General features: G+C 41.2%; 2 protein-coding genes across 2 annotated transcripts; one reads left to right on the forward strand and one right to left on the reverse strand.

Moving 5' to 3' along the window:
- Positions 1–2,850: 2,850 nt before the first annotated feature.
- Positions 2,851–9,612, reverse strand: LOC131227030 (uncharacterized). The gene is made up of 3 exons (XM_058222716.1): positions 8,610–9,612; positions 3,296–3,375; positions 2,851–3,216 (listed from the first exon to the last, which is right to left on the reverse strand). Exons 1-3 carry the CDS (start codon positions 9,471–9,473, stop codon positions 3,123–3,125), a joined length of 1,038 nt encoding a protein of 345 aa, XP_058078699.1. The 5' UTR covers positions 9,474–9,612; the 3' UTR covers positions 2,851–3,122.
- Positions 9,613–12,523: 2,911 nt separating this feature from the next.
- On the forward strand, positions 12,524–27,509 carry LOC131227429 (DNA-3-methyladenine glycosylase). Its single transcript, XM_058223237.1, has 6 exons — positions 12,524–12,925; positions 14,322–14,393; positions 15,309–15,432; positions 20,660–20,730; positions 26,608–26,665; positions 26,776–27,509. Exons 1-6 carry the CDS (start codon positions 12,638–12,640, stop codon positions 26,937–26,939), a joined length of 777 nt encoding a protein of 258 aa, XP_058079220.1. The 5' UTR covers positions 12,524–12,637; the 3' UTR covers positions 26,940–27,509.
- Positions 27,510–27,953: the final 444 nt, after the last annotated feature.

Here is a 27,953-nt window from a genome sequence, read left to right on the forward strand (position 1 = left end):
TTGGGCCCTAGGAAGGTTTCAACGGTGGGGGTTATTCTCACCACTGCTTCCTATGGTGTGGTCCACTCAAACCTTCGATCTGCCTTTTTTTTGGGCTCATGTCCTAAAATTATCTTTTAAAATAGATGGACAGCTTGGATAAAACAAATATATCATGGTAGGCTCCACAGAGCTCCTAATAGGACTATCCGTCTCAAGTTAGGGCCCAATGGGGGTAGTACCCAATCTATGCCTTAGATGATCCTAGACATGTAATCAATACCCTTAAAAGCCATGGTGGAAACAAGACTAATTAAAGGTAGGCATTTATGGTACATTGAATCTTTAAGATTATCAACTGTTAGCACCTTGTTTTCCTGACAAGACAAGTAAGCCGCGAATCATACCTCCATAAGCATGAAAGCATGTCTAATACAATGAATCCAAATCAGCAACAATGGCAGTAGAAGGATCTCATAAAAAACCCCACCAACAATCTCCATGAGGATCAATTTCGCAAGCTCACAATAGAATAGGGTCTTAAAAAATGAAGTAGATCCAAAACTTAAGTGGGCCACATGGCTATAAATAGTGGGAATGGCAATGGCTTCGCCTACTGTTGAGACCTCTGAAGAGCCCACCATGATGTTTATATGGTTAGTCTGAAACTTTTATGGTCATACTTATTATTGCATGATCTGCTTGATTATTGGATCTGCCTCATTTTTAGGTTTCTTAGTTCGCTCATAGAACTAATGAATGGAGTAGATACTTCACAGTGGGCCTCAAATGCAATATGAAAGTTTTTAATAGATGATTTATTTTTTTCGGGTGGGGTTGTTGAGGTCACATGATGGATAAATTGGATGTATTGTAACACGTTTCGGTCGCCACACGTTTCCAGGCCCAGCCCACTAATCCCTATATCGCAACCCTCTTTATAAAGATGCGATCAAGCTCTCCTTAATTCAATGGTCAGTAGAGCCATACCTGCTGTTCTGGCCAAGGGATTGGGCTAGGGCTAGAATCGTGACCCGTTTTAAGTAAATGGGTTAAGCCGCCATATAGGTCACCAATGGGTTAAGCCAAACGACCTGACCCAAACCGCAAAACAAAATAAAGAGGAAACGTACATATGATTTTTTATGTATGCATTCGTGTCATATTCCATTTTAAAAACCCGAGTTGGGTCATGGTGGTCTGGGTCAGGTCAGTCAAGCGCAACCCACTTACAATTAAATAGGTCAGGTTGGATTGGGCTTCTAAAATCTTTTAGTGGGTCAGGTTTGGACAAGATTCATTGGCCCATTTTGTAAATTGGCTGGGCTTGGGCTGCCCCAACCTGATTAATCCGCTGGCGGGATGCACAACCCAATTAGTTCAAAATCTGGGCTCAAAAGCCCATCAACAGCACTGCTCTCATGGCTGTAGCCAAGATCCATAGACCACGTTATAGAGAATATTGAACTCGTATTGCAACCATACATTCCTGTGTATTGCTATTTTTAGGTGAGGACCGATGGGATCTAGGTCTAGTTGGTTCTGGCGCATGTTGCAAGCATGGATACAATTGAAATGATGGACCTCACCGTGGTGGGACAAAGCCCAGAAAAGCCATCAAGGTTAGAAGACCAATCAATGATCCACAGAACAGTGGTTAAAGTAGATGGTCCACATTCAAAGAAAAAGATATACATGATCAAAGCGTCCACAGTAAAAGCCATCATATAATCAGTTTGGATGATTGAAACATGGTCCCAGATCAAATGGCTACAACTACAGCTCCAACGTAAACAATGTGCACTGTCCCATCAATGCTCAATGCTCGAGACTAGAAATAGTAAAAGAGAATAGCATGGTTTGGTGAAAATCACCTATCACCGTAGGATTTTCCCATTCCATAAGGCAACATCCAGATCATGGATCATTTGCAAAATGGATGCTATTTCTACGTATCAAACCCAACTATGATTATACATTGTTAGTGTCGATCACAGATACTGAAAATTTATATTGATGGAGTAGAGACTTGTGGTTTGATTTATGCAATTGCATGTATATACTTACAATACCACTGGTGGAATATCATCTGTGACATAACAGTCATGCTTCAGCCTCTCATAGCACCAAGTCAAAACCACACCCACGCCTTCCTCTGTGTCTAGCTCATTGCCCACACCCCTTCTTAGACCTCTCTCTCTCTCTCTCAAAGACACTAACCACCATAAGTAGGCCCCAGCATTTTACACAATCAGATGGAGTCCAGAAATCTCCTGAGCACATTGTCAATTACCTATACTTCAAATCATTTCGTTAAATTAGGAAGCGAATGATTAGAGCAGTTCCTACTCAATCCAGGATAATATGGGGACTCATCCAAGGGTTGAGGATCAACTCGAGCCAACCCTGCAACGCAAACATGGGAAGCAGGTGGACGGCAATTCATCCAAGGGTTGCGTTGAGGGTAGACCCGAGCCCACCCCACAACCAAAACATGGGGATGGGGGTGCATGGGAACACATCAAACGGCTGGGTTGAGGGTCAAACCAATCCCGACCCGCAACCCACAAACCGAACCCAACATGAATTCCTATATACTCGACCCTAACCTGACCTGACACAAATATATTTGATAATTTCCAACCCAACCAAACATGATTTCAAATCAAGTTGGCATTTTCCGACCCTAAACCATGAAGATCGCTGGTTGCCCATGGTACAGTTAACACAAATACCACCACATACTATATTCACAGGCAGTGTATAAAGAGAAGGGTCATTATTGCAAACACTTGAAAATAAAACACAATACAATGATCTTAGTCCCAAATTCAATATATGCAACACCTTCATCATGCTAATAAGGAAAAATGACGAGAACAGATGTATCCTCTTGGCTTTGTTAAACTGTGGAGGTCCTAATGCCAAATAGCGTTTTACATGGATAATTAGCAAGCTGACTCATGAAGTCCTCGGGTTTTCAACTACATGAACCAGAATGACAATATGATTGCAACCATAGAGCACCCATGCAGTTTGTGCTGACTGATGTAACAAAATCAACCAACAGAAAAGCATGAAACTAAAGAGGCACAAAGAGATTAAAAAATTCTACATGGTAGGAAGCTCTTGCCATTTGAGTATTAGATTCCAAACCCAAAAACCGCACGGATCTTGTGGAAGATCAGCTCCTTCCATCCTCTCTCTGTGTTCTCAACAACGGTAGAATTTCCATATCTGCAACACGCCCAATTCAAATTAGATACAGACCTAATGGCATGATAAGAATGGTGAGAAAGGTTAAAGGAAAACCAACCTGTCTTCCTCTGGAACATCAGTCTGCATCAACCGAACAGTTGTAAACCCTGCTTCGGGCTCATCAAATGTCAGCTTCACCTGCAAAGTCCATCCAAAACAACATCAGTTCACAATTAATTAAAAATTAATAGACAATTGAAAGGAAGAAATTCCCTTGAAACCCAAATGACCCAAATCAGCATCCAAACAATACTCAAACAGCAAACAACAAATCAACATCGAAACCAAATCAACCCAAAGAGATCTGCTAAGGGTCGTTTGGGAGCTTGTAAATGGAGATAAATGGAATAAATTTCACATTTACTCCCATTTCAATTGTAAATTGTGTTTGGATGGGAGTGAAATGCATTGGAATCCAAATATTCTGTTTGGATTGAAATGCGTTGGAAATTTAGTGTACATATATGACATTTGACAAAATTGATTGTAATAAGCATATTAAAATATATATAGTTTAGCCAAAAATGAGAAAATTCCAAGAGTCAGGTGGGCTACAAACATAAGGATCATAAACAATCAACTTGACCACGTTTTTTAACCGTCCATTTAGATGCCCAACGTTTGGACGGTTTGGATCATTCTATTGGTGTGATTTTAGTGATGTAGCCGATGTTGGCTTGTTTTGGAGTATCATTGGCATGCCAAATGCACAGCGGACATGTGCGTAGTAACACTTTTTTTTTACTCGTGTGACTCAAGGGAGCCCAAAAAGGCATTTCACCCATTTACTCCCAAATATCTCCTCTTCCTCAAGATTTCAATTCAGCTCCATTTACTCCCATCCAAACACACCTCTTATCCCCATTTAATCACATCCAAACAACCCCTGAAGGCACTTGCCCCACACATGCCAACATGACACATGTGAGCGAGACCCAAGCCATTTTTCAGGCAGATACCACAATCCATGCACCCTGGCTGAAAAATACACTGGTATCCACCATGTCTGCCACAAATGCATGTAAAAAGATTGACCGAGACTCGAGATTCAATATGCATGGTTTGACAAGGCAATGGGCAGAATTTCAAGCTATGGCATGTAAGAAGCACACTTGATGAGCGACCTGGCAAAAATAGAAGTGCAACATCGGCCCATGCTGGGCAAGCATATTCCACAAGTACAGACTCACTAGCATGTATTGTGTTTTTATTCTTTGCACAGCTAAACCAAAAGAAGCCCAAATGAAAGCAGAAGTAGTCAGTTAAAACCGGACTCAATTATGCATAAGGTAGGGCATGACGTAACTGAGTCCCTGGTATGTCCGGTTCAAAGAGATTCATTCCAGATATGGAGAAATTATTGTTTGAAGTGTTGACCATAAAGCAGTCGTAACTTTTGATCCGGGTTTTGGGATTCGTCACGAAATGCATGAACTATCGATCTTTCACGTAACAATGGTTCTGGGGTCAACCGACCTGCATAACAGGTCACAAACATTCATTTCACGAGAAACACTTGTCGTGAGGGTCAATATCGAAATTTTAGGGAAAAAATTTACTTTTGATCATTTCTATTTTCATCGTATGCCCATATTCTTGTAGTTTTAGGATTTTTGTCTTTTTAAGAGATTGTTTGAAATAATGTCGAGAATGCATCGGTAAGGTTTATTTGGGCGTTTCTATGTTTGAAAATTTAAGCTTTATAAGAGTTCTGCTATTTCAGGTAACTTCTAAATGAATTAAGGTTTTGCTTTTTTCCTATATAAGTGATGTAATCAGGAAATCTTGGGATCATCTCTCAATACAATTTCGAATTTCTCCCTTTTTTATTGTCTTGTGGATTCAAGAACTACCTTGTGGATTCAAGGTCTTGCTACTCAAGGAAGATGATGCTCTTCTTCTCATTGTTTCACGCTCTTCCCTGCATCAGTTGGTATCAGAGCGAGGCTTTTCCTCATTTCGATGGCATCTAACAATGGTTCGGGGAATAACCTCGCGAGCGGTGCTTTAGGAGACTATCCTATGACAGTGGCAACGTTTGAAGCTTTCCAGTAAGAGAATTTGCGAGCCGTGCAAGGATTGCAGGCAACGATCAACTGTTTGATGGAAGGCCTTAGGACAAACCCATGTTCGTAATAATGAGAAACCTAAGATCGGCGATGAAGCTCGCAATCATCATGTTCGTGGTGCAATACCGATGATGAATCGCAAGCCACCACTCGATAATGGTGAATCGTAGGCCACCACTCTGATTGTGAGGAAGTTGTTGTACACATCGAATAAAGAAATAGATCTGCAACATCACAACAATTTTCGAACAAAGTGCACCGTGAACCAAAAGAACTATGATCTAATCATACACGGCGAGAGCAGTGGGAATATCATGTCAAAGCCTATAGTGGAAAAGCTACAACTGAAAACAAAGAAACACCCCTCTCCGTACACAATTAGATGGACCAAGAAGGTTAGAATCAAGGTTAACTAAACAAGGATGTATTCCATTCTCTATTGGTAAAATTACAAGGACAAAGTAATGTATGATGTAGTTAATGTGGAGACTTATCACATGCTACTTGGTTGACCATGGCAATACAATGTCAATGCCATGCATAGAGGCCGGGATAATATATTTATTTTTTGTTAAAAACGGTAGAAAGATTATCCTTAACCCATATGAGAAAGAAGAACTAACCCAAGACTTCAAAAGCGGAGGAGCGATCTCTCCTAATTGTACAAGATTCCGTAAAAGAATCTTATGAGGGGGGGAATTTATGCATCAATCATAACGGGGAAAGAAGTAGAACCCACAAACATTCCAAATAATTTACAGGAGCCTAATGTCAAGTATAAGGAAGATGATAATAAACATTGGCGCCAGAAGGTTGTTAAAGTGGGTGATAACCTACTAGTCCACTTGCACAAGGAGAGGTTTCCAACTAAGATATATAACAAGCTAGGAAATAAGAAAATAGGCCATGTTCCAATAATCAGGAAAATCAATGATAACGTGTATGTTGTTGATCTTCCCAAGGACATGAAGATCTCACGGACTTTCAATGTGGCAGACCTGTATGAGTCTCATGAGCTCGGTCCGTTGAGTAACTTGAGAACAAGTTCTTTCCACATGGAGGGGACTAATATAGGATGTGCCACATATGCATTCTTAGTACAGCTGGACCTAAAAAAGTCCGAATAAACGCAGAAGTAGTTTGTTAGAATTGAACCCAGTCCTACATAGGACATGGTGTAACTAGGTCCTAGGCATGTCCAATTCGAAGAGATTCATTCCGGATATGAAGAAATTGTCATTCGAAGTGTTGACCATAAAACAACTATGACTTTTGATCCAGACATCGTCACGAAACGTACGACCTATCGATTTATATGTAATGGTAGTTCTAGGATCGATCAACCTACCTAGCAGGTTACAAAAGTCCATTTTGCAAGAAACACTTGTCTTGAGGGTCAAAATCCAAAATTTAGGAAAATTTTACTGTGTTTGGTAATTTCCGTTTTCGTCACGTCTCTCCATTCTTGCAGTTTTAGGATTTTTGTCTTTTTAGAAATTACTAAAATCATGTCGGGAATGCTCCAATAAGGTTTATCTAGACGTTTCTATTTTTGGCAAATTAGGCTTTAGACGAGTTTTGCTATTTTGGGTAACTTTTAAATGAATGAGGGTTAGTGATGTAATCAGGAAATCTTAGAATCATCTCTCAATATAATTTTGAAAATTTCCTTCTTTTTTGTCGTAGATTCAAGAACGACCTTGAGGATTCGAGGTTTTGCCTACTTGAGGAAGATGGTGATCTTCTTCTCATTGTTTCATGCCCTTCCCTGCATCGGTTTCTCTAAAGCCAAAAGCAATAATAGCAATCGATGATTAAAAATTAAAAACAATTAATTTCCATTAAAGCCTAATTAACACAAATCAATATCCAAACAATACTCAAACATGAAAAACAACAAATCTAGGTCAATACCGAATCAATTCAAGGGGACCTACAAAGGAACTGCATTCACACTTGCCGAACATACTTGCCTGAGCGAAATCCAAGCCACCTGTTAGGCAGAACCCACAAGGTAAGCACCCTGGCCCACAAATACAATGGCCCGCCCATCTAGGCCACACATGCACAAAAAGAAAAAAATGTGTGGAAAGATTCATTGCAACTAAAGATTCAACATTAATGCAGTTACTGAGGAGGGCAGATTTTCAGGCCATGGCATCTCGGGGCATACATGATAATCAGTCTGCATCACACACAAGTGCGAAATTGGCCCATGCTAGGCAAGCACATTCAGTGAGTATCCATTGTGTTTCTCTAGACCCAAACCGATGCCCAATCCAACGATCAACGATCAAACATGATTCCCTCAAGACCCATATAAACAAAATCAGCATCCAAAACTATACTCAAACATCAAAACAACAAATCTACATTGATACTGATTAACCCAAAATGATCTACTAAGGGTTCTTGCAGCTGCACTTGCTGAATATACTTTCACTTGCACTTGCCGAATCACCATTGAAACCAAATCAATCCAAACAGATCTACGAAGGGTACTGCAATTGCACTTGCCGAATGTACTTGCCCCACCCCACACGTGCCAACATGGCACATTTGAGTGAGATTGAAGCTGTCCATCAGGCAAACACCACAATCTGTGTAACCTGGCCCAAAAATACACTGGACCACCCATCAGTTGTCCCACACATGCACCCAAGAAAAAAGTGTAAAAAGATTGACCAAGGCTCGTGATTCAATATTCGTGGGTTGCAAAGGTAATGGCAGATTTTCATGTCATGGCATGTAAAGGACACACCTGTTGGCCAGCCTGGGTTCCCACACTCGGTAAGCACATTCGAAAAATTACAGGCTCACAAGCATCCATTGTGTTTCTCTAAATCCAAAATCCATACCCAATCCAGAAATCAATGATCAAACATAAAAGACCAGATGATGTACATCCAAGTAACCCAAATCAGTACCCAACCAATCAATCATTATAACCAACACCAAATCAGCCTATTACATAAAAACCCAATCGATCAGTCAATCTAAACCTGAAATCGATAACCAATTGAGCAATCAACAATCAAACATCAAAAATAGTTAAATTTCAATCAAAACACAGTTTACCCAAACCGGCATCCAACCGATCAACCCTTGTAATCAGATCCATAACCAATCCAGTGATCAACTAATCAAAAACCAAACCAGTTAATTTCTGTCAAAACCCAATTAACCCAAATCAGCACCCAACCAATATCACAGTCAAACACAAAAAACAACAAACTTCTATAAGAACCCAATCAACCAATTGAAATTTAAAGGCAAGAACAGAGAAAAAAAGGAAATGATTACCATCGAATGTATCCCATCCGCCCAGCTGCCAAATCTCCATTTCTGCACAATCTGCTTCCCTTCCTCGAGCTCCACATTCACCCCCGAGACCGCCCCGTCAAAAAGAGTAAACTGCCCCCCGACCTCCTTACTAATCCTTGCATTGCTCTGAGTGAACCCTTTCCACCTATTCTCATCCATCAAGATTTCGAAAAGATCCTTAGCCCGACAGTTGAATTTCTCCGTCATTGTGATCGTCTTGAAACCCTTCTTCCCCTCCTCCTTCTTTGGCTTTGGTGCAGGGGCTGCCACCGCAGCCGTAGTCGCTGCGGACGCCGGCTGAGATTTCACCGGCTTCTTCACTTCAAGCTCATCCTTGGCGGGCCCTCCCTTCGCCATCCGGTCCACAAAAATTCTGATCTTTTCGAGCACAATCGGTTTCCCCTTCGACACAAAAGCCTCCTTCAGCGTATTCCCGATTGGCCCATCGTCCTTGACGGTGATCTTCACCTCAGGGTCTTCATCGGCGTTCTCGTCGGCGATGTACGGGATCTCGACGGTGCCGTCGACCTTGAGCAGCGACGAGCCGTCGGCGCCGCGGGCCTCGCCCTCCCAGGAAAGGGTGAGACTGAGCTCGTAGCCAGGAATGACCTTGCCCTTCCGTACATTGACGTAGGCCTCGCCATCGAGCCTTTCTAGGGTTTTGGTGCGGATAAAGATATTCGATTCGCCGGAGAGGATGGGAAGATCCTGCAGGAGTTGGGAAAGGAGGGTGCGGGACCACTGAAGGCAGTTGGTCTCCGCCCAGTGCCAGTTGTGGACGTTAGCCCCGTCCGGGCGGTCCTCAACGATCCAACGCTTGTCGCCTTCGCCGTACTTGGCCATGATGAGGATCAACGGTCGAGATGGTGGGATTAGACGAGAGTGAGATGGAAAATGTCAGATGTGGGATGGGATATTGAGGAAGTAGGGAGGCAATGTTGTGCCCAGAGTTATGGAGAAAGCGGAGGTTTTTCTGGAGGGTTCTGGCAATGGAAGGGTCTGGAAGATGGGAGGAGGCTTGTGTCTTGGGTGTTCCACGTGCATTTTACACGTTTGACACGTGCCTAGCTATGGTCTGTGCGGTAGATCGGAGCACGTGTTAGCTGCGGAACACAGTGTAGCCGAGCGACGCGGATTTCCTGCGAATGGCCCTGCATGGGAACCTAGGTGGGGCCCACCGTGATGTTTGTGAAAAATCCACCCTCTCTATCCGTTTTATTAGCTCATTTTAAGGCTTAGAGTAAAAAAGAAGGAGCCGGATAAAATACTCAAATGGGCCAAAAACGTGAGGATTGAACGTCCATAGTTAAAATATTCGTGGGGCAACGGAAGTTTCGAATCAGGAAAATATTTATGTTTTCAGTTCATCCCAGTATAAATGACGTTATGAGCGGTATGGATGGCGTGTAAATATCACTGTCGATCCCAGGAGTGTTTCAACGGTAAGAATTTCCCTACCCACCTTTAACTTTAGTTCGGCCCACTTGAGTATTAGATCTGCTTGGGATCAAGTCTTGAAATTATGTCACAAAACGGATGGACGGAATGGATGTCTCAAAAACATTTCCTGCGCAGGAACTCCCGGCGGAAGGCTTTCGCAGGGTATCCGCGTCCGTAGCTGAGTTCAGTCCGGGCTGCCGGTCGGGGCAGGGATGCAGTTTGGCTGTGGACCACAATACAAGCAAGCTAGCTAGTGTCTGAGCCCTGTGGGCTTACCAATGATGTGATTATTTTATCCACACCGTCCATTCATATTTCGAGCTCATTTTAAGGCATTAGGCCAAAATGAGGCAGATTCAAATTTAAAGTGGACCACACCATAAGAAACAGTTAGCTTAGGGTTGAAGAAGTTTTGGATCAAGTTCATATTTTTGTTTTCCTTTATTCAAATCCGTCTGACATTACGAACAAGTTGGATAGCAAATAAACATCCTTATATGTTATTGGAAGGTTCCAAGATGCCATTTTTTTTAAAAAAAGCGTTGTCTACTTAAGCTTTTGATATGTTTTAATTTGGGCCTCATATAGAAAAATAATTCAAAAAAAAAAAAAACAGGATAGACCAGTTGGTGGAAAAACATACATCATGGTGGGGCCTACAGAGCTTTGACAACAGCTAGTTGGCTAGTGTTGGGTCACCTGCCAAGCCTTTTTTGTCAGTCCCAGGTGGCTGGGGAGTATATACTACTCTGCAGTAGGTGATATGCAGGCATCATCAGGGCGTATATGTTTTATATATTTTGGCCATCTCTTTTTCCATATCATTTTAGAGCATAAGTCTAAAAATAAGATAGATTCAAATCTTAGGTAGTCCATACCATAGAAAACAATAGTAATTGAACACCCATCATTAAAAGCTTCCTAAAGTCCATTGTAATGTTTATTTACCATCCAATCTTTTGATTGAGTCACATAAACCTCTTGCATGGTGGGGAAAGCACGAATATCAAATTGATTCAAAACTCAATCATGACTGTTTGCCTGGTATGATCCACAAGAAATTTAGATCTGCTTTATTTTTTGAATTATATCTTTAAATGAGTCGGAAAAATGAAAAGACACATAGGAGAAAGACAACCTTTATTATGAGTCCTATATCCCATTAGCTTGGTCACTAGGTCAGGTCAATATGCAATCCGCGAGGGCCGGAATCAACTGCAAAACTTGTTTTAGGAAGTTGAAAAACAAGTTGGACAAAAAACAAAAACAAAAGAGTCCATGTTATATAAGGTAAATTCACTCCATTTAGCAGGTGAGTACCCTTACCCTGCATGCAAATTATGAACTTAAGGAATAATTAAATGGGCCACGCTAATGGATTGCAGAGTTTTAAATCATACCAAGCTTTGTCTCCTTTGTTCATTCAACTTGTTCATAAAATCATACAGAAGTATATGAAAGAAAAACACAAATATAAGCTTAATCCAAAACTTGGTAACATAGGGGTGGACATGATGAGGTCAATCACTGTCTTCCCCAACGGGATTACTACTCCGAATCCACGTAACTTCTTTAGACTCCTCACATAGATACCTTGAATACACGAGGGAAATTTAGAAAATAGAAATTATTAATGCAGAAATCTGATTAACCCTTCTTAGACTTTCAAATACCTACATATGAAGAGACAAAAGAGACCCTGGTTGCAGCGGGGGATCATCCAATGCTTAAGTCAAGTAGGGAATATGAGTCTAATAGTATAAATGAGTTTTTAGGTGAGATTTTGTGTATCTTTCACCATTAAGAATGTTCTTATTTATAAGTGAGAAGAGACGGTGGTGTAGAGGTGGTCTCCCTGTTTAGTAGGGACGTATTGTAGGGAAATTTTGATCCCTGGCGTATCGCAATAATCCTTTGAAATCTTTGGTGAATATCTCAAACAGATTTGTATTGTGGTAGGTTTTCCAAGATCCTTGGTTGGATTCTTGGGTAACGTCCGTTGGAGCCAGGTCGGAACTCTAGAAGTGCGTAGTAGACGATCGTTCCACAGAGGGGTTCTATCGACATGGGTTCCCTTAACGAATCACTGTCGAGTTTCCCCAAGCATCAAGCAAATTGTAGACCTAAGGTTGTGTTAGAGGATTGAGGCCGATCTCATTTCTCGCTCGGACTGAGAATGAGGCCGAGTTCTTTATCATAGCTGTCGGTGGTCGAGCTCACGTTGTACACAAGTATTTGACCCAACTGCAAGTGTCCCACCTGATATTATCTTATTGGTCAATCCATTTTTACCCATTATAAAATTTCAACTTTTGGTAGGAATTTAAGATTACTTGTACAATAAATGTCTAAATATTTAATAGTCATATAATCACATAGGTATAACATTTGGTTCACGATATATCTAAAACTCGGAAACAAAGTTTGGACGGTTTAATTTAAATTAATCATATATGCCAGGTATGTAATTTCTAAGTGCCTGCGTATCATCGACCATAGTCTCTCAGAGTAAAAATTTTCCTCTTCCAAATAAGCCCGCGAACGCGGGAAGGGAAAGTCACGGAGAGATGACGAGAACTCCGCGACTCAGAAGCAAAAGCATCCTTACATCGAAGAAGACGATTCAAGCTGAAAGCGAAGAAAGAATCCCAGCCGTTCCTGTTTCTCGAAAATCTGCAACCGTTCGATCACTTCGCAAGGCCCAATCCCTCCTCTCCCTCCCAAACCCTTCACCATCTTTCGAAGTGGGGCCGATCCTGACCGCCGATTTCTTCAAGATCGACGCCTTGGATCTCGCTCCGCGTCTCCTCGGAAAATTCCTTCGAAGAGAAGACGTCATTCTGCAGATAACAGAGGTATTGAAAACGAAACCCTCTCTCTCTCTGTCTCCAGAACAGGTTTCGTGGTCTTCCGGACTACCCGAAAGTGTAGTACCGCAGGAGCCTCTTCTTTTTATGGGGGCTTCATCTTGGGTGATCGGAGCCGTCGGTCAGGTGGGCCCCGCTATCTATGGCACGCGGTGAAACTATTGGGCCAATCGGAGTGCTGTGGTTTTTGCTCATCCAACATGGATTGGCATGTGGGGCCCATTTTTTGAGATGTTCGGATGATCGGAACCGTTTATAATCTGGGTGTTGTCGTGGATGGGCAGATGATTCTGACTGTTGATGTGTGTGTAGCTGAATTTGGACCGTCGAGGAGAAAGTTTTCAACGGTTCGAAATCGACCCCACATAAATGGTCAGAATCATCATTGTAGAAGATGGATGGTTCTAACCATCCAGACGTTTGTGCATGTGGGCCCCACAGGCGATCCATGCCGGTGAGCTTGAGTCGCAGCCTGCCAAACAAACTCATCTGATCATGGCTGTTTCTTGTTGAATGTGAACCATTGGCCACATTCTATTTGAACCATCCATTTGCGTACCGTGGTGGGGTCCATCAGCAGCATCTTTGCTCTGCAGGCCATCCACATCAGGCCCCACCAAATGAACGGTTCTGATCACCAAGAGCAGGCACATTACAATGTGGTGGCCCTACATACAGCACATTGGGCCGCTCCTGGAGTTGTCCTTTTTCGTTCTCTGGGTTCTGTTTGGAATTTGGATTGCCAAGGGAAATAACATTCTGGGCACATTAATGCTATGTGTGTGTGGCGGTAAATATCATGCTTGTTGGAACCATGGTTTTAAGATTCGGATACTCAGATCAACTCATTTGATCTGGAGTTGAGTTGCGATTTGCTTGAGTTGGTGGTGTATCAGCCTGATTTGCCCCTAGTCGCGGTATTGAACTGGATTGGGTAGTGCTGAATCCGAGTCGACTTGTCTAAGTCGTGCCTGCCTCAGATGAGTCTCATAACCATGATTTGGACCAAATCATTGCAATTCCACTGAAAAATTGTGATGGCATCGACTCATTGGAGGCTTTGATGTCTTTGTTTTCATTGATTCTCTTTAGGGGACTTGTTTGATATTCTGGCTGTATATGATGCTTTGATTGGGACTTTGAGTTGTGATTCACTTGAGTTGGTGGTGTATCGGCCTGACTTGCCCCTACTCGTGGTATCGAACTGGATTGGGTAGCGCCGAATCTGAGTTAACTTGTCTGAGTCGTACCCAACTTGGATGAGTCTTGTAACCATGGTTTGAACTGAATCAATGCAATTCCACTGAAAAATTGTCATGGCAAATGCTATTTTCGGACTCTCCATAATGTTGACTGTAAATATCATGAGAAATGCTTCTTGCAGGTAGAAGCTTATAGACCAAATGATACAGCTTGTCATGGTCGCTTTGGGATTACGGCACGAACAGCCCCTGTTGTAAGCAAATCACTTTTATTCTCCTGTAAAAATTTTAAAATTTGTATATAATTGGAGGCTTCAGTGTCTTTGTTTTCTTTGTTTCTCTTTAGGGGAGTTGTTTGATATTCTGGCTGTATATGATGCTTGATATGTGGACACTTAGAAATGGTACACGTGGCATATATTAACTCAAAATAGACCGGCTGAATTGTTGAACCCATTAATGTGAAGTCACAATTCAAAAATCAGATTGGTTGAGCAATTCTCGCCTCTGATTGGACGCTTGTTTGTTAAAATAAGATCATTGAATATTTTTCGTTTTTGATCGTTGAATAAATGTAAGCTTAATTTTTGGTTCGTGATGCATCTAAATTGGTACCCCATAATTTGGACGGTTTAATTTGAATTACTTGTATGCCAAGTATTCAATTTCTAAGTATTTTCTAAATCCCCGTGTATTATCCATCACACTTTGACAGACTATGAAATTGTCTTTAAGAGGGAGGATCCAGTTTTGTCTATATTAACTGAGTTATTAAGCATGCAATTCTGATACAGTACGCATGTACGGGTTCTGGACCTTTCATCTATTGGGTGCTACCGTGGTCACCCCAGTCACTGATTGGAGGACTGTTGAGGATTACAAATGGTTGGATGGAGAAAAGTCCAACTGTCGACATTTGGGCGAGATCCTGTAACCGATGGTTAGGAACTTAGGATCATTGTGCGGGTGTGATTTTTGGCTTATGGACCATGCTTAGGTACATTCGACAAATAGTCCTGATCTCATGCATGTGTGCTGCCATGTGTATAGAGATTTAATGCATCATAACTAACTTATACTTTAGCGGTTAACGTTGGACATTTTCTCCTTCTTAATTTCTTTATATACACATATATTTGATTTACGTTATTTGTTCCATTGGATTTTAGTTTGGACCAGGAGGCCATGCGTATGTTTATTTATGCTACGGCTTGCATAAAATGCTTAACGTTGTAGCTGACAAGGAAGGAGTTGGCGCAGCAGTCTTAATACGTGCGTGTGCTCCTGTTAGTGGTATGTCTTATGCTCTCCATGCATTCTGTTTCTACAGGTTGAAATATCCCTTTTTTGAAGAAAAGACACATATTTCTTGTTTCTTAGAGTAACCAGTGGAAATTCAATTTTGGGATTCACATCAAGTGGATCCTACTGCACATGTGTAGTCTAATAGAAGTGAATCTTGATTTGATTACTTGATGTGAAATTCATGTGCTTTCAGTCTCTGTGTACTGAGAGTCGAGGAATAGTTCTCATATAAGAGTAATGATATAGTGAGCTGAGTGTATTGAAACCTTAACATGCACAAAGTTGCATTTGGAGTCGGGACCATCATTATCAGCTATCTGCACCACCATCCACATATCTATCCATCACAATGAAAATTGAATGTACTCTCCTTTTAAGTCTTGAAAGACCCATAATGAAGTCCATGGATATGTCCATCCATGGTACGACTGGAATGAGAAGCGGTTTATAAAGACCAATATTTTGCACATGATCTTTAGAGACCTTGCATCAACAGCATCTTGCTATGAACTGTTTAACATCACAAAGCATACTAGGCCAATAGTATTTTTCCTGCATCACGACCAATGTTTTATCTCTTATGAAGCATCCACCCAGTCCTTTGTGTAGCTCAAACATGACCTTTTCTCACAATGATCCTTCGAGAATGCCTAAGCAAGAATGCTTTAATAAATATTTTTTGTGTGAGACACACTTTGGATCTCTGATTCCACACATCTATTGAGCACCTTGCCAAAAATGGAGTCCTCGTATTTTTGTAATGCCTTAAATTCTACGGCCCCTATGGCGAGTGTTCCTATAGAATTACCCTCTTACTCAAACAATCTGCCGATTTGTTCTGATTTCCAACTTCGTGATGCAAAAGGAAAGTATATTCTTGTAGCTAAGCTATCTACTTCACATAACAGACACCCAACTTTTTCTGGGAGTTGAGAAATCTCACCTTATGGTTTGAATATATAATGAATTCCTAATGAATCAAGTAATGCCTCCAATGTCGTAGTGCTTGAACCATTTCACAGAACTTGAGATGATACGAACTTGCCTTCACGCATGCAATTGGTGATAGGTGCAATAATTGTATCGAAATTCTAAATGGATCTTTGGTAAAATGTTGCCAAGCCGTGGAAAGAATGGAGCTCCGAAAGGGTTCTTGGGGTGGACTACTCTGTAACAGCCTTGATTTTCTCATGGTTAACCTTGATCCCTTTTGCAAATACAATATACCGCAGAAATACAACATTATCGACAATGATTGAGCATTTTTTCAAGTTAATATATATTGATTGCCTTGTAGTACGTCAAATATTTGCCATAAGTGATCAAGTTGAACATATGAGTCGGGACTAAAAATAAGAATATCGTCAAAATAAACTACTAAAAATATGAAGGGGCAAATTACATTTTCCATTAGCCACATGAAATTACTTAACACATTTGAAAGACCAAATGATATCACAAGCCACTCGTACAACCTATCTCTAGTTTTAAACGCACTCTTCCACTCGTCCTTGGGCCGGATACTAATATGATGATATCTGCTCCTAAGGTCGATCTTCAAAAAGATCTTTGCTCCGTGCAATATGTCCAGCATATTGTCCAATTGTGAAATAGGAAATTGATACTTAATAGTAATCTGGTCGATCACACAATCGTCCACGCACCTTCTCCAAGATCCATCTTTCTTAGGGGTTAATAATGCAAGAACAACGCATGGTGATATGCTAAATTTACCTATCGGTTGAGCTTGTCTAGAGTCATTTGGTAGGCTCGAACCTGGCAGTTGGCACTAAATCAATTTGGTGATGAATGTTCCTTATAGGAGGAAATCTGATGCAGGTGATGCAGGACAATTAACCACTTACTCTAAAAGCTCGAACTGTTAGAGTATGGCGAATTAATCCATTTATCTCATAGCCCAGGCTCCACATCTCGTGGGTTAGGACCTCGGCCAAACCCCCTTTGTGGGCCCCAAATCACATAGGTTATCCACCCTGAGTGTGTCCCCGCATCCCATAGGCTACCCCACTCGAGCCCGGTGTGAAATGCGCATTACTCACCTCTGATAAGGAGTCTCGAACACGAGACTTCCCTCGTGGGCCCCAAATCGCATGGGTCACCCACCTCGAGTGTGCCCCTACATCCAACAGGTGACCCCACTCGAGCCCAGTGTGAAAATGCCCCTGCATTAGCAGGACAATTAACCACTTACTCTAAAAGCTCGAACTATTAGAGTATGGCGAATTAATCCCTTTATCTCATAGCCCAGGCTCCCATGGGCTACCCCACTCGAGCCTGGTGTGAAATGCCGCTGCATTAATCACCCCCGGTGAGGAGTCTCGAACACGAGATCTCCCCCCTGGGCCCCAAATCACATGGGTCACCCACCCTGAGTGTCCCCGCATTCCACGGGCTACCCCACTCAAGCTCGGTGTGAAAATGCCCTTGCATTAATCACCCCCGGTGAGGAGTCTCGAACACGAGACCTCCCACTCTGATACCAATTTGATGCAGGACAATTAACCACTTGCTCTAAAAGCTCGAACTGTTAGAGTATGACGAATTAATCCCTTTATCTCATAGCCCAGGCTCCACATCTCATGGATTAGGACCTCGGCCGAACCCCCTTTGTGAGCTCGTTGGCCCCAAATCACATGGGCCGCCCATCCTGAGTGTGTCCCTGCATCCTACGGGCTACCCCACTCAAGCTCGGTGTGAAATGCCCTTGCATTAATCGCCCCCGGTGAGGAGTCTCGAACACAAGACCTCCCCCGTGAGCTCCAAATCACATGGGTCACCCACCCCAAGTGTGTCCCCGCATCCCATGGGCTACCCCACTCGAGCCCGGTATGAAAATGCCCCTGCATTAAAATCCAATTGGGAGTTATTCGGGTACTAAGTCTTTATATTCATGAAGGAGATTGACATTTTCCCAAACTCCTTACCTTGACGGATTCGTTTGATTTGAAGATCGTAAGTTGCAAACATGTAAACGACTATGGAATTTTGGAATTTCCACCTTAGTTCCGGTCTCTATTATTTTCCAACAATTAGAGGATTCAATCATTGGTATTTTCATCAGCTAGGGCTGCTCGTTGTTGGTTAGGACTTTGACGAGGGACCTTCCCCTATGTGTCTTCATGCTCCAACTTCAATCTCTGGATTTTCTCCATGTCGGAGCTCTCCCACTTGATTAGTGAGATTGCCTACCATATGCGTGAGTTGATCTACTCGCTTTGTGAGTGCATGGATTAATTGGTTTACTTGCGTAAACTCTTATTGTGTCAATTTGAAGCCATTAGGAGATGATGCAGAGTATAAAAAAAATCTCTTAGCAGCTGATACCAAAATATTCCAGTAGAGAGAGAGAAATAACTCTATTGGTGTTCAAACTTCTCTTACAATACTTGAGAAAACTCATACCTTAGAAAATGTGGAATGCCATACCTCCTACCCCCCTCCCCTCAAAGACAATCCCCATGGAATCTTTAATGAAGATCTCACAACTATTAGATTGATTTCAAATCAAGCTGAATTGGTTTCAAATCAATCTCTAATTTATTTAAGATAATAAAAAATCCACCAACAAAGATTTTACCTAAAATAGCAAAAGACATTGTACTCCCCAAAAACTTCAATCATATCTTGCACATCGGCCCCATATCTTCCACAGATGGCAAATGTGATCTTTGACATATGGGCACCAAATCTTACCACAAACAGCCCAAAATGAGCACATGTTGGGCTCTACTGTGAGCCATGGGCCTACATCAATTAAATCCCTTGAGTAGCAATACTAGGGTTGCGGAGATTAAAGTACTTTTGGAACCACTCATCTTTGTCTAATTTAGTCCATGGACCAAAAATTGCGCCAGTTAGGATGACTAAGTTGGTAGTTGGTACAAGTTGTAGGCTCTGAAAAAGCAAGGGGAAGGCCCAAACGGACATGGGTAGATGTAATAAGAAATGACTTGATGATCTATGGTCTAACTGAAGTTACGCCCTTGATAGAGTGGGATGGCGGAACAGGATTCATGTAACCGATGTCAATAGTTGGGATAAGGCTTAGATGATGATGATGAAAAGCTAATTATGTGGCTAATGAGCTAGCCCATGGTGTACAAAGGCAAGCTTATGTTGGAAATTCGTATCCATTGTCTTAATGGATTGTGTGTACTGTTTGCCTTAATAAAACTTCGCTGTTGCACCAAATATTGATTATTTTTCAGAGATGATTGCACCAAATATTATGAAATTTCATGATCAATCAGTCTAATTTGGTGCAAAATATTATGAAATTTCATGATTAATCAGTTTAATTTGGTGCAAAATATCATGATGTTTCATGATTAATCAGTCTACTTTGGTGCAAAGTATCATGATATTTAGTGCAACCAAACACACACACACACCAAAAAAAAAAAAAGTTCTTTCAGTGTATCTTACTACCCCCCAGTCCTTGCATGTCTTTTTGAAAGCATGTTACCTTTCTCATGCTTATTTCTGTTGCTTGTTGTCACATGGTTCCCAACCATTTAACCAGAAGTGTCAATAAGACCATTGAAGAATTTTCAGGTGAGTGATTTTTGGTACAAATAGCTCAGTTTTTTTTAACTAGGAGCCAACAATGAGCATCTTTTTCAACTACCAAATCAATCAAATTACTTCTCCAGTGTTTGTGTTCATGACTTGTGACCTTCTACAGTTTTACCTATATGAAACAGGTAAGTTGTATTCTCAAAAATAGGTGCCTAGCATGGATGATGTTCCTTACCCTGATGTTAATTATTGAAATTTACATGAAATGATTCTTATTTTTGGATTTCAAATCTAGGTTGTTTTTTTTTTTTCTGATGGATATTTCAAACGTAGGTTGTTTTTGGGCCTTGTCTAGTGTCTAAATATTGTCTTGCATGGCTTTGTCATGCTCATGTGCTTTGCTTTTTTTTTTTTCCCTGTTGGTCCCATCCTATCATGCCATCCAAAAATCTATACTTAGCGTCCATTTAGCTCTAACTTTCGATTATTTGGATGTAAACACTCATGGTTGGCCTTGGATCTGCCTGCACTACATGTTTTTGTGCTTGCGATTCTTATTGTTAAATTTCAGGATATTCTGTAAGTCTTTAGTCTAATGGGTAGCTGCGTGCATGCTTTGCTTTTCTATTTCAAAAAGGACTCGTTCTTCTCTAAAATGTCTTCATGAAAACTACAGGGTTGGAAACTATTCAGCAACGTCGTGGTCAGATAACAGAGAAACCCATCCTGCTTACGGGGCCAGGGAAGGTCACTATCCTGTTCCTTGTTCTCTATTTCCTTTAGCACCTGAATGCTGGATTAGGAAAATACGGTGAATTTTCCACATTATTTGTGGGAATGTGCAGCCTTGGACCATTCAGCTTGTTTTGAATGCTGCTCAGCTATTTATGAAGTTCACTGTAATCTTACTGACCAAGCAGCAACATTGCTCAAAGTTATTCTTCGAGCAGTCCATATCTATGTTCAAATAATGGAAGCCTCACCATTTTGCTTTTTCATTGAAATTTTGGCAGCACATATAACATTTGCTTATACAGCTTCTACTGCTTTGAAGATGCCACAGAACTCTTGCAGCATACCTTTTTCCTCAAGAAGAGAAGCTAACCTGCATGCATTAATTAATTGTATTGAAGCTTAAATGGTGAGGCGGTGTTTTGAGTCATGTCAGAAAGTGATAAAAGTGGGGTGCAATTGAAAGTGATAAAAGTTATTCACCTGCTTATGTACTATTTCCTTGTAGGGCCCACCCTATTGTGTCTGTGCCATCCAACCCATGCATTAAGTGAGGCCAACCATAATGATGGGACGCCCCAAAAATCAGGCCTATCCAATCATTAGGCTGGCCACACCATTAAAAACAATGACAACCACCCAAAACCTCTAAATTTACATGGTGGCCCACATGATAGCTGGATCGGCCTGATTTTTCAGTGCCCACTTTCATGGTGGACGATTCTGCCTGACAGGTTCAATGCCATAAACACACCACGGTAGGCCCCACACGACCCTTGTTGAGTAAGCTTATTCAAGGACTTGTAAAGGAACTACCCTCCATCTAGAACTAGCAAAAGGATGTAAAACATAATAGGATATCAGGGGCACTGAGATGAAAGTGAATTGGAGCCTTCCTGTCTCATGCCTGTATGCTAGACGAAGGCACATGCACATATTTTGGGTTGGTCATGTAGTTGCAATCCGAATAGATAAAGGGTGCCATATCTGTATGTGCAGGCCCCACATCCTATGTGAACCGTTCAATGCATGTCACACCTTTTCCTCACACATGTGAGATTAACATTTTCCCAGTGAATCATTTGTGGTCCAAGATTCCACAATCTTATTCATACATAGCATTGTCTGATTTAGACAACCTGAGGGCCATGCGCATAGACATGAAATGACAAGGGCAATTCTAAGTCATTAGAAACCATGACATGAGCGTAGAAAACAATGAAACATAGAATGATGTCAATCTCAACTACTGCTTTGTTTTCCTTTCGGTCATTTATTGAGAAGATGGAATTCAATAAATTTGAAGAAATGCGAAGATATCGGTGGATACTAATTGAGTCATATAAGCAGGTATTAGTTACTGTGCACTGGGGACTTATCTCTACCATATATAGCACCAATAGCTTCAGACATTTTTTGCCCTTGCAATTAGTCTTAATAACATGGGTTATGAGAGGTAAATTCTTCATTTGTAGCTGCTTGGCAGTGAACAGTTGACGGCTGATACGTAACGGTACGGGGTCGAAACGGGCGTTACGGAATTCTGTGACCGTAACAGCCGTTACGGGCCATAACTGCCGTTACGGACTCGTAATGGCATTTACGGGCCTTGAAAAAAAAAAGAAGAAAAAAAAAAGAGAAAAAACTTACCTTTTTCTTTTCTTTTCTTCTTCTTCTCTTTCTTCTTCTTCTTCTTCTTCCTCTTCCTCTTCTTCTTCTTCTTCTTCTTCTTCTTCTTCTTCTTCTTCTTCTTCTCTCTCTCTCTCTCTCTCTCTCTCTCTCTCTCTCTCTCTCTCTCTCTCTTTTCTTCTCTCTTCTTTCCCTCTTTTTTCTTTTCGGTTTCCCTCTGTCCTTTTTTTTTTTTTTTTGTGCAGGTGTACCACACAACAGCTTAGCTGTTGTAGGTACGTGTCACGCTAAGACAAATGCTGACACTCCTCGAGCTCCGAGTTGTACGAACGGTTCAAAGGAGATCAAAGTTATTTGGGCTCCACAGTGATGTATTTATTATATCTACACCGTTCATCTATTTTTAAATATCATTTTAGAGCATTACCCAAAAAATGAATCGTATCCAAAGATCATCTGGACCACACCAAAAATAGCGCGAGATGATGATTTTCACCGCCGTTAAAAAATTCGTAGGCCCACCGTAACGGTTTATTTTCCATCCATTCTGCTCATAAGTTCACAAGGACTGAATGAAGAGGAAAACAAATTTCATATTTATCTAAAACTCCGTGATCCCAAAAAGGGTTTCAATGGTAGACGTTCAATCCCCCACGCTTTTGCGTGTGGTCCACTTGATAATTAGATCGTATTATTTTTCGTGTCAAGCCTTAAGACGAGCTCGCAAATGAATGGACGGTTTAGATATAACATATACCTCATGATCGGACCCACAGGACTTGCTTGCGTCAAATGAATGGACTGGTACGCGTTACGCAGCACGTTGCACAATTTAATAAAATTGTATACGTGCCACATGGGCCCCACCATGCTGTATGTTTTTTATCCATGCCGTCCATCCATTTTGCCACATCATTTTAGATTATGATTCAAAAAATTAGTAAGATCCAAATCTCAGGTGGACCACAGCATATGAAATAGTGGTTATAGAATGCTCACCATTAAAAATTTCTTAGGGTCCACTGTAATGTTTATTTTCCATCTAACCTGTTAATAGGGTCACACTAACGTGGATGAAGGGAAAACACACATCTCAGCTTGATCTAAAACTTTGTAGCCCCAATAAATTTTTAATGATAGTCGTTTAATTATTATTGTTTCTTATGGTGCGGTCCACCTGAGCTTTGGATCTGCCTCATTTTTGGGCTCATGCCCTAAAATTATTTGGCAAAATGGATGGACGGTGTGGATATAACACATTCATCACGAGTGGGGTCCAAAAAACTTTGACACTCGTGTGCTACACTTCACAATCTGAGTCCTACCTAATTCGGGCCCTTAAAAAATTGTACACGAGACATGTATTAACTTAAAATTTATCAATTAAATTATGGACTGTAATTGCTAACTCAAAATGCCAAAATAAAATTGTTTGAATAGTTTTAATTGTTAATTTGTGGACGCTTATTTTTTAAAATAGGGCCTTTTGATTTTTTTTTTTCATGATTCACTATCCAATAAATGTCCACCAATTCACAAGTGGGATAATGCCAATAAATTGCATGAATTTGAGGCTGATTTGGGGCATGGATTGGTCCTCCAAGTCAGCCCCAAATTGGCAACGCGATCTACCTGAATTTAATTTCATTTTTTAAAAGAACTATTGGGAGAAATGATATCAAATTGTTAAGTATATAAATTAGATATTTAGAAAATTAAATATATGAATTTTGTAGTCAAATTCGGGTTATCCGGTTCATAAATTCATCAGACATCCGATACAACTTCTCACCAAAGAGTGGACCGTTACACCACCATAAACATGTTCTAATTTATAAATGAATACATATTTGGAATGCTTAGAATATTCCAGATTTAATCCATATTTTTTCATATTTTTTTGCGCCGTTACGGGACTTATCTCTACCATATATAGCACCAATAGCTTCAGACATTTTTTGCCCTTGCAATTAGTCTTAATAACATGGGTTATGAGAGGTAAATTCTTCATTTGTAGCTGCTTGGCAGTGAACAGTTGAGATTTTACAGCACAGGTGATAGCTTAGACTGCACCCACTTCCTTTCACTTTTTAAAGTGCGTGTAGCCCACAACCTCTCCTCTTCCCTGATTAGATGCACGAAGCATCTAATTAAAGAGACCGTGAGACAAAAGGCCTTGTGGGGTCCATCCTGATGACTATATGACATCCACTCTATACATGGACACGGATTGTGTCCTACCCCTGCCCGTCTCTAGCCACGAACGGGCAGTTCTATGGGCCAGCCCACCGTGATGTATCTGTTTATCCACGCCATCTATCCCTTCCCTCATATCATTTTAAGGTATGTGGAAAAAAATGAGGTAGATCCAATGCTCAAGTGGACCACACCAAATAATAAGCTTGGTTGCATTAAATGCACAAAGCATTAAATGCAATAGTCATCTGTGGTGTGGTCCACTTGAGCGTTGGATCTGCCTCATTTTTGAACTCATACCTTAAAATGATCTGAGAAAAGGGATGGACGGTATGGATAAACAGATACATCACGATGGGCCCACCCACAGGATTGCTTGTTCGTGGCTAGAGACAGGCAGGGGTAGGACGCAATCCACGTCCTCTATACATATATTGTGTCAGCTCATGTTAGGACGCCTGCCTGAAGATTAGGCGGATCGGGGACTCGATTAGGCCACAGCCAGGGGAAAAGTGGAAATGGGTCGCCCACCATTACCTTCTTTGTGTAGCCATATGTGTAACACGTACCTGCCTGTAGCTCCACCTTTTCCTCTCTCTCTCTCTCTCTCTCTCTCTCTCTCTCTCTCTCTCTCTCTCTCCACGAGTCGCACATGCTACCCTTGTATTTGTGTGCCTTTATCTTGTCCATTGATCAACTAGTACTACAATGATGCGCGTTGATGTAAGAGGATCCTTGCCTTTTATATTTTCAAGAATCCAAAATCATTTGTCATTTCGAGTCCTTACATTTTCCAAATTGTAAGCTTGTTCTGTTCTATAGTGGGTGACACAATGGAATAGGGCCTTCTTACAGCCACCGATTCTTATGGCTACTTTTGGATGTGTTGTTGATTTGAATCTGAATCGCAGCCATAGTTCAACAAAGTGGAAGTAACCAAATTGCAGCAACATTTCATAATATTTGTATTTGATTATATTACTTTGAAGCTGGACTTGAAAGGATTATGAAATTTGGTTCAAGTGTGCATCCAAACACAACCTAAGAGTTCTAATTCAAGAGAAAATGATATCAAGGGTAGCGCCTTCCACAGAAAAATTTCCAGATGCAGAAACATATTTTAAGTTTTTTTTTTTCCATTTACAATTAAAAAAATTAGAGTGAAATGGTGGAACAGGAATCATGCAGCTGGCCCCAATAAGTTGGTTTAGGGTGTAGATGATGATGATTTTTGAAAAAAAAATAAAATATTAGTGACAGTTGGTAAATAGATAAAATGAGGAAATATGATATTAAAATCAACAAAGCAAATATAGATTATAAGTAAAAAGGCATTTGATGAGATTTTCTTTACAATAGTCATGAGCATATGATCTTGAGACTGAAAATTGCAAAATATTGCTTCCTATTTTTTATAGTTTGTCTGGTTTTCTATTTCATTTCAGAGGCTAGTAACTCATGCCAATGACTTGCTACATCATGGTTTCTGTAGCTGCACAAATATCTAATGGTGTGTTTGGATGTTACTGGTTCCTAAGATAAGGAGAACGCCAAGCTACCGAAACCATGGTTGAGATACGAACGGGACGTTCCTGTTGTTATATCGATCATGATTCGGGGTGGAAAAGTGTGATAACAGGAGCCCTCTTAATGTGGGTTCTGTTTCTGTGCCATCCCAAATGCCAAGCATGTTAAGTAAGCATAGGAAGCCCTCTGCCAACCACAAATCTGACGGTACAGCCAAACACGCCCTCAGAGATTACTTGACTAGGAAGCAATGGCTATGGTCTTCTGATTGAGTATGATTTTTTGAAACATCATCCATCCGTCCATAATGATGTCCACTGGTTGGGAAGTTCAGATTCATGGATAATCCTTCCACATGTAATGTAGAGATATAGCTCTACCATATTCCTGTTTTTTCGGTTCTACCCATCTCCTTCATCATAGAAACTAGTGGGGTGGAATTCATAAATTCCCATCTCTGACTGTGAAGAAAACTAGACTGTGTTTGTCCCTTGATTAGCATGATCATTGTCGCTTTCTGTCGTTTCTTGTTATTTCTAGGTTGGTCAAGCGCTGGGAATTTCAACAGAATGGTCGAACCATCCTCTTTACATCTCAGGTATGTTTTGGCTTTCCTTTTTTCTTTTCTTTTTTTGAATCTGTCTAACAAAGTAAAGTCATTGGGTCTTTTGGCAGCATTTCTCACATGGTTGTTTTGGGTCCCACCAGGTGGTTTAGAAGTTCTGGACGGTCCTGATCCAGAGAAGATATTGGTTGGCCCACGCGTCGGGATCGAATATGCTTCACCTGAGCATGTAAATGCACCATGGAGGTTTGCAATTGCTGGTAGCCCCTGGATAAGTGCGCCTAGAAACACTCTCAGGCTGCCCTGATTTTTAGGTGAGTGTTATGGCACTCCATGCATGAAGAGCCCTGCCAGGGATATTCATGCGGGGAGGGTTGAGAATACTCGCATGCATGCGTGATTTGGGCCGTTCATAAGGTGGACCATAGTGTATGTGCCCTGTCTCAGAAATAGGCAGGTTGGGTTGTCATGTGAGCCACATGTATTGTGAAAAGGGACGGTTAGAAAAGGATCTTTTTGAACAGTGTGTTTGTCTCACCTGTGGCCCACCTTATGAGAAGGCGGGTTATTTTCATGGTGGCTGTGCTCTCACACATGTGTGCAATGCTTCCACGTGTTCTCAATCAGCTTCATTGATTATCCTTTGCACCTCTAAATCATTGAGAAAAGAAGGAAGAGAAACAGAAAGGAAATAGAAATGACAAGATGTACAAAATGAGGCCCACCAAATATTGCAGAAAAAGCAAGAAGGGGACTTATTTGATACTCTGGCAGAGTGTGATGGTTGATATTCATGTACATATAAATTTGCACCGGCGGGATGAATAGCTCGAATTAAACCATCCAAATCTAGAAACTCACTGCAGATAGTTCATCATCCCAAAATCAGATCAGTTGAACAATCCCAACCTCAGAATCATACACTTCTAAGCTGAATTCAGAACAGTGGCTACTTTTCATTTCAACAGTCCACGAGCCCACCAATCGGGCTTAGCTGGAAATTCAAATTGGTGTATTACACACAGAGTCTATGCACAATGAAGTACAAGTGGGCCCGATAGTTTACTAATCCAGATCGTTGGTCCATTGCTTCCCATGGTGGATAGACAATGCCTCAGAAATCTCTTGGAGAGGACCATCTTAGTGGTTGGATTTTTGGAATTGTTGAGAAGAGATACTACTACCTTTGGCCACTGTTAAAAAATTCCTAATATTGGTCGACCATGGGGGCCCTACTTAATCGGAACTGAAAATTCCTAATATTGGTCGACATTTTGAGCATTTTAGGGCATTCTCTATCAATTGCGGTATTCAACAGACC

This window comes from Magnolia sinica, chromosome 15 (assembly GCF_029962835.1).
Source record: "Magnolia sinica isolate HGM2019 chromosome 15, MsV1, whole genome shotgun sequence".
NCBI classification, from domain to species: Eukaryota; Viridiplantae; Streptophyta; class Magnoliopsida; order Magnoliales; family Magnoliaceae; genus Magnolia; species Magnolia sinica.

What these genes read in the sequence shown, in the direction of transcription:
- LOC131227429 (XM_058223237.1), top strand. Translation starts at nt 12,638, where the DNA reads ATGACGAGAACTCCGCGACTCAGAAGCAAAAGCATCCTTACATCGAAG. An exon ending in TCATTCTGCAGATAACAGAG is followed by an intron (nt 12,926 to 14,321) that starts GTATTGAAAACG and finishes TGCTTCTTGCAG; the next exon opens with GTAGAAGCTTATAGACCAAA. An exon ending in TGCGTGTGCTCCTGTTAGTG is followed by an intron (nt 15,433 to 20,659) that starts GTATGTCTTATG and finishes TGAAAACTACAG; the next exon opens with GGTTGGAAACTATTCAGCAA.
- LOC131227030 (XM_058222716.1), bottom strand. Translation starts at nt 9,473, where the DNA reads ATGGCCAAGTACGGCGAAGGCGACAAGCGTTGGATCGTTGAGGACCGC. An exon ending in CGGATGGGATACATTCGATG is followed by an intron (nt 3,376 to 8,609) that starts GTAATCATTTCC and finishes TGGACTTTGCAG; the next exon opens with GTGAAGCTGACATTTGATGA. An exon ending in GATGTTCCAGAGGAAGACAG is followed by an intron (nt 3,217 to 3,295) that starts GTTGGTTTTCCT and finishes GGCGTGTTGCAG; the next exon opens with ATATGGAAATTCTACCGTTG.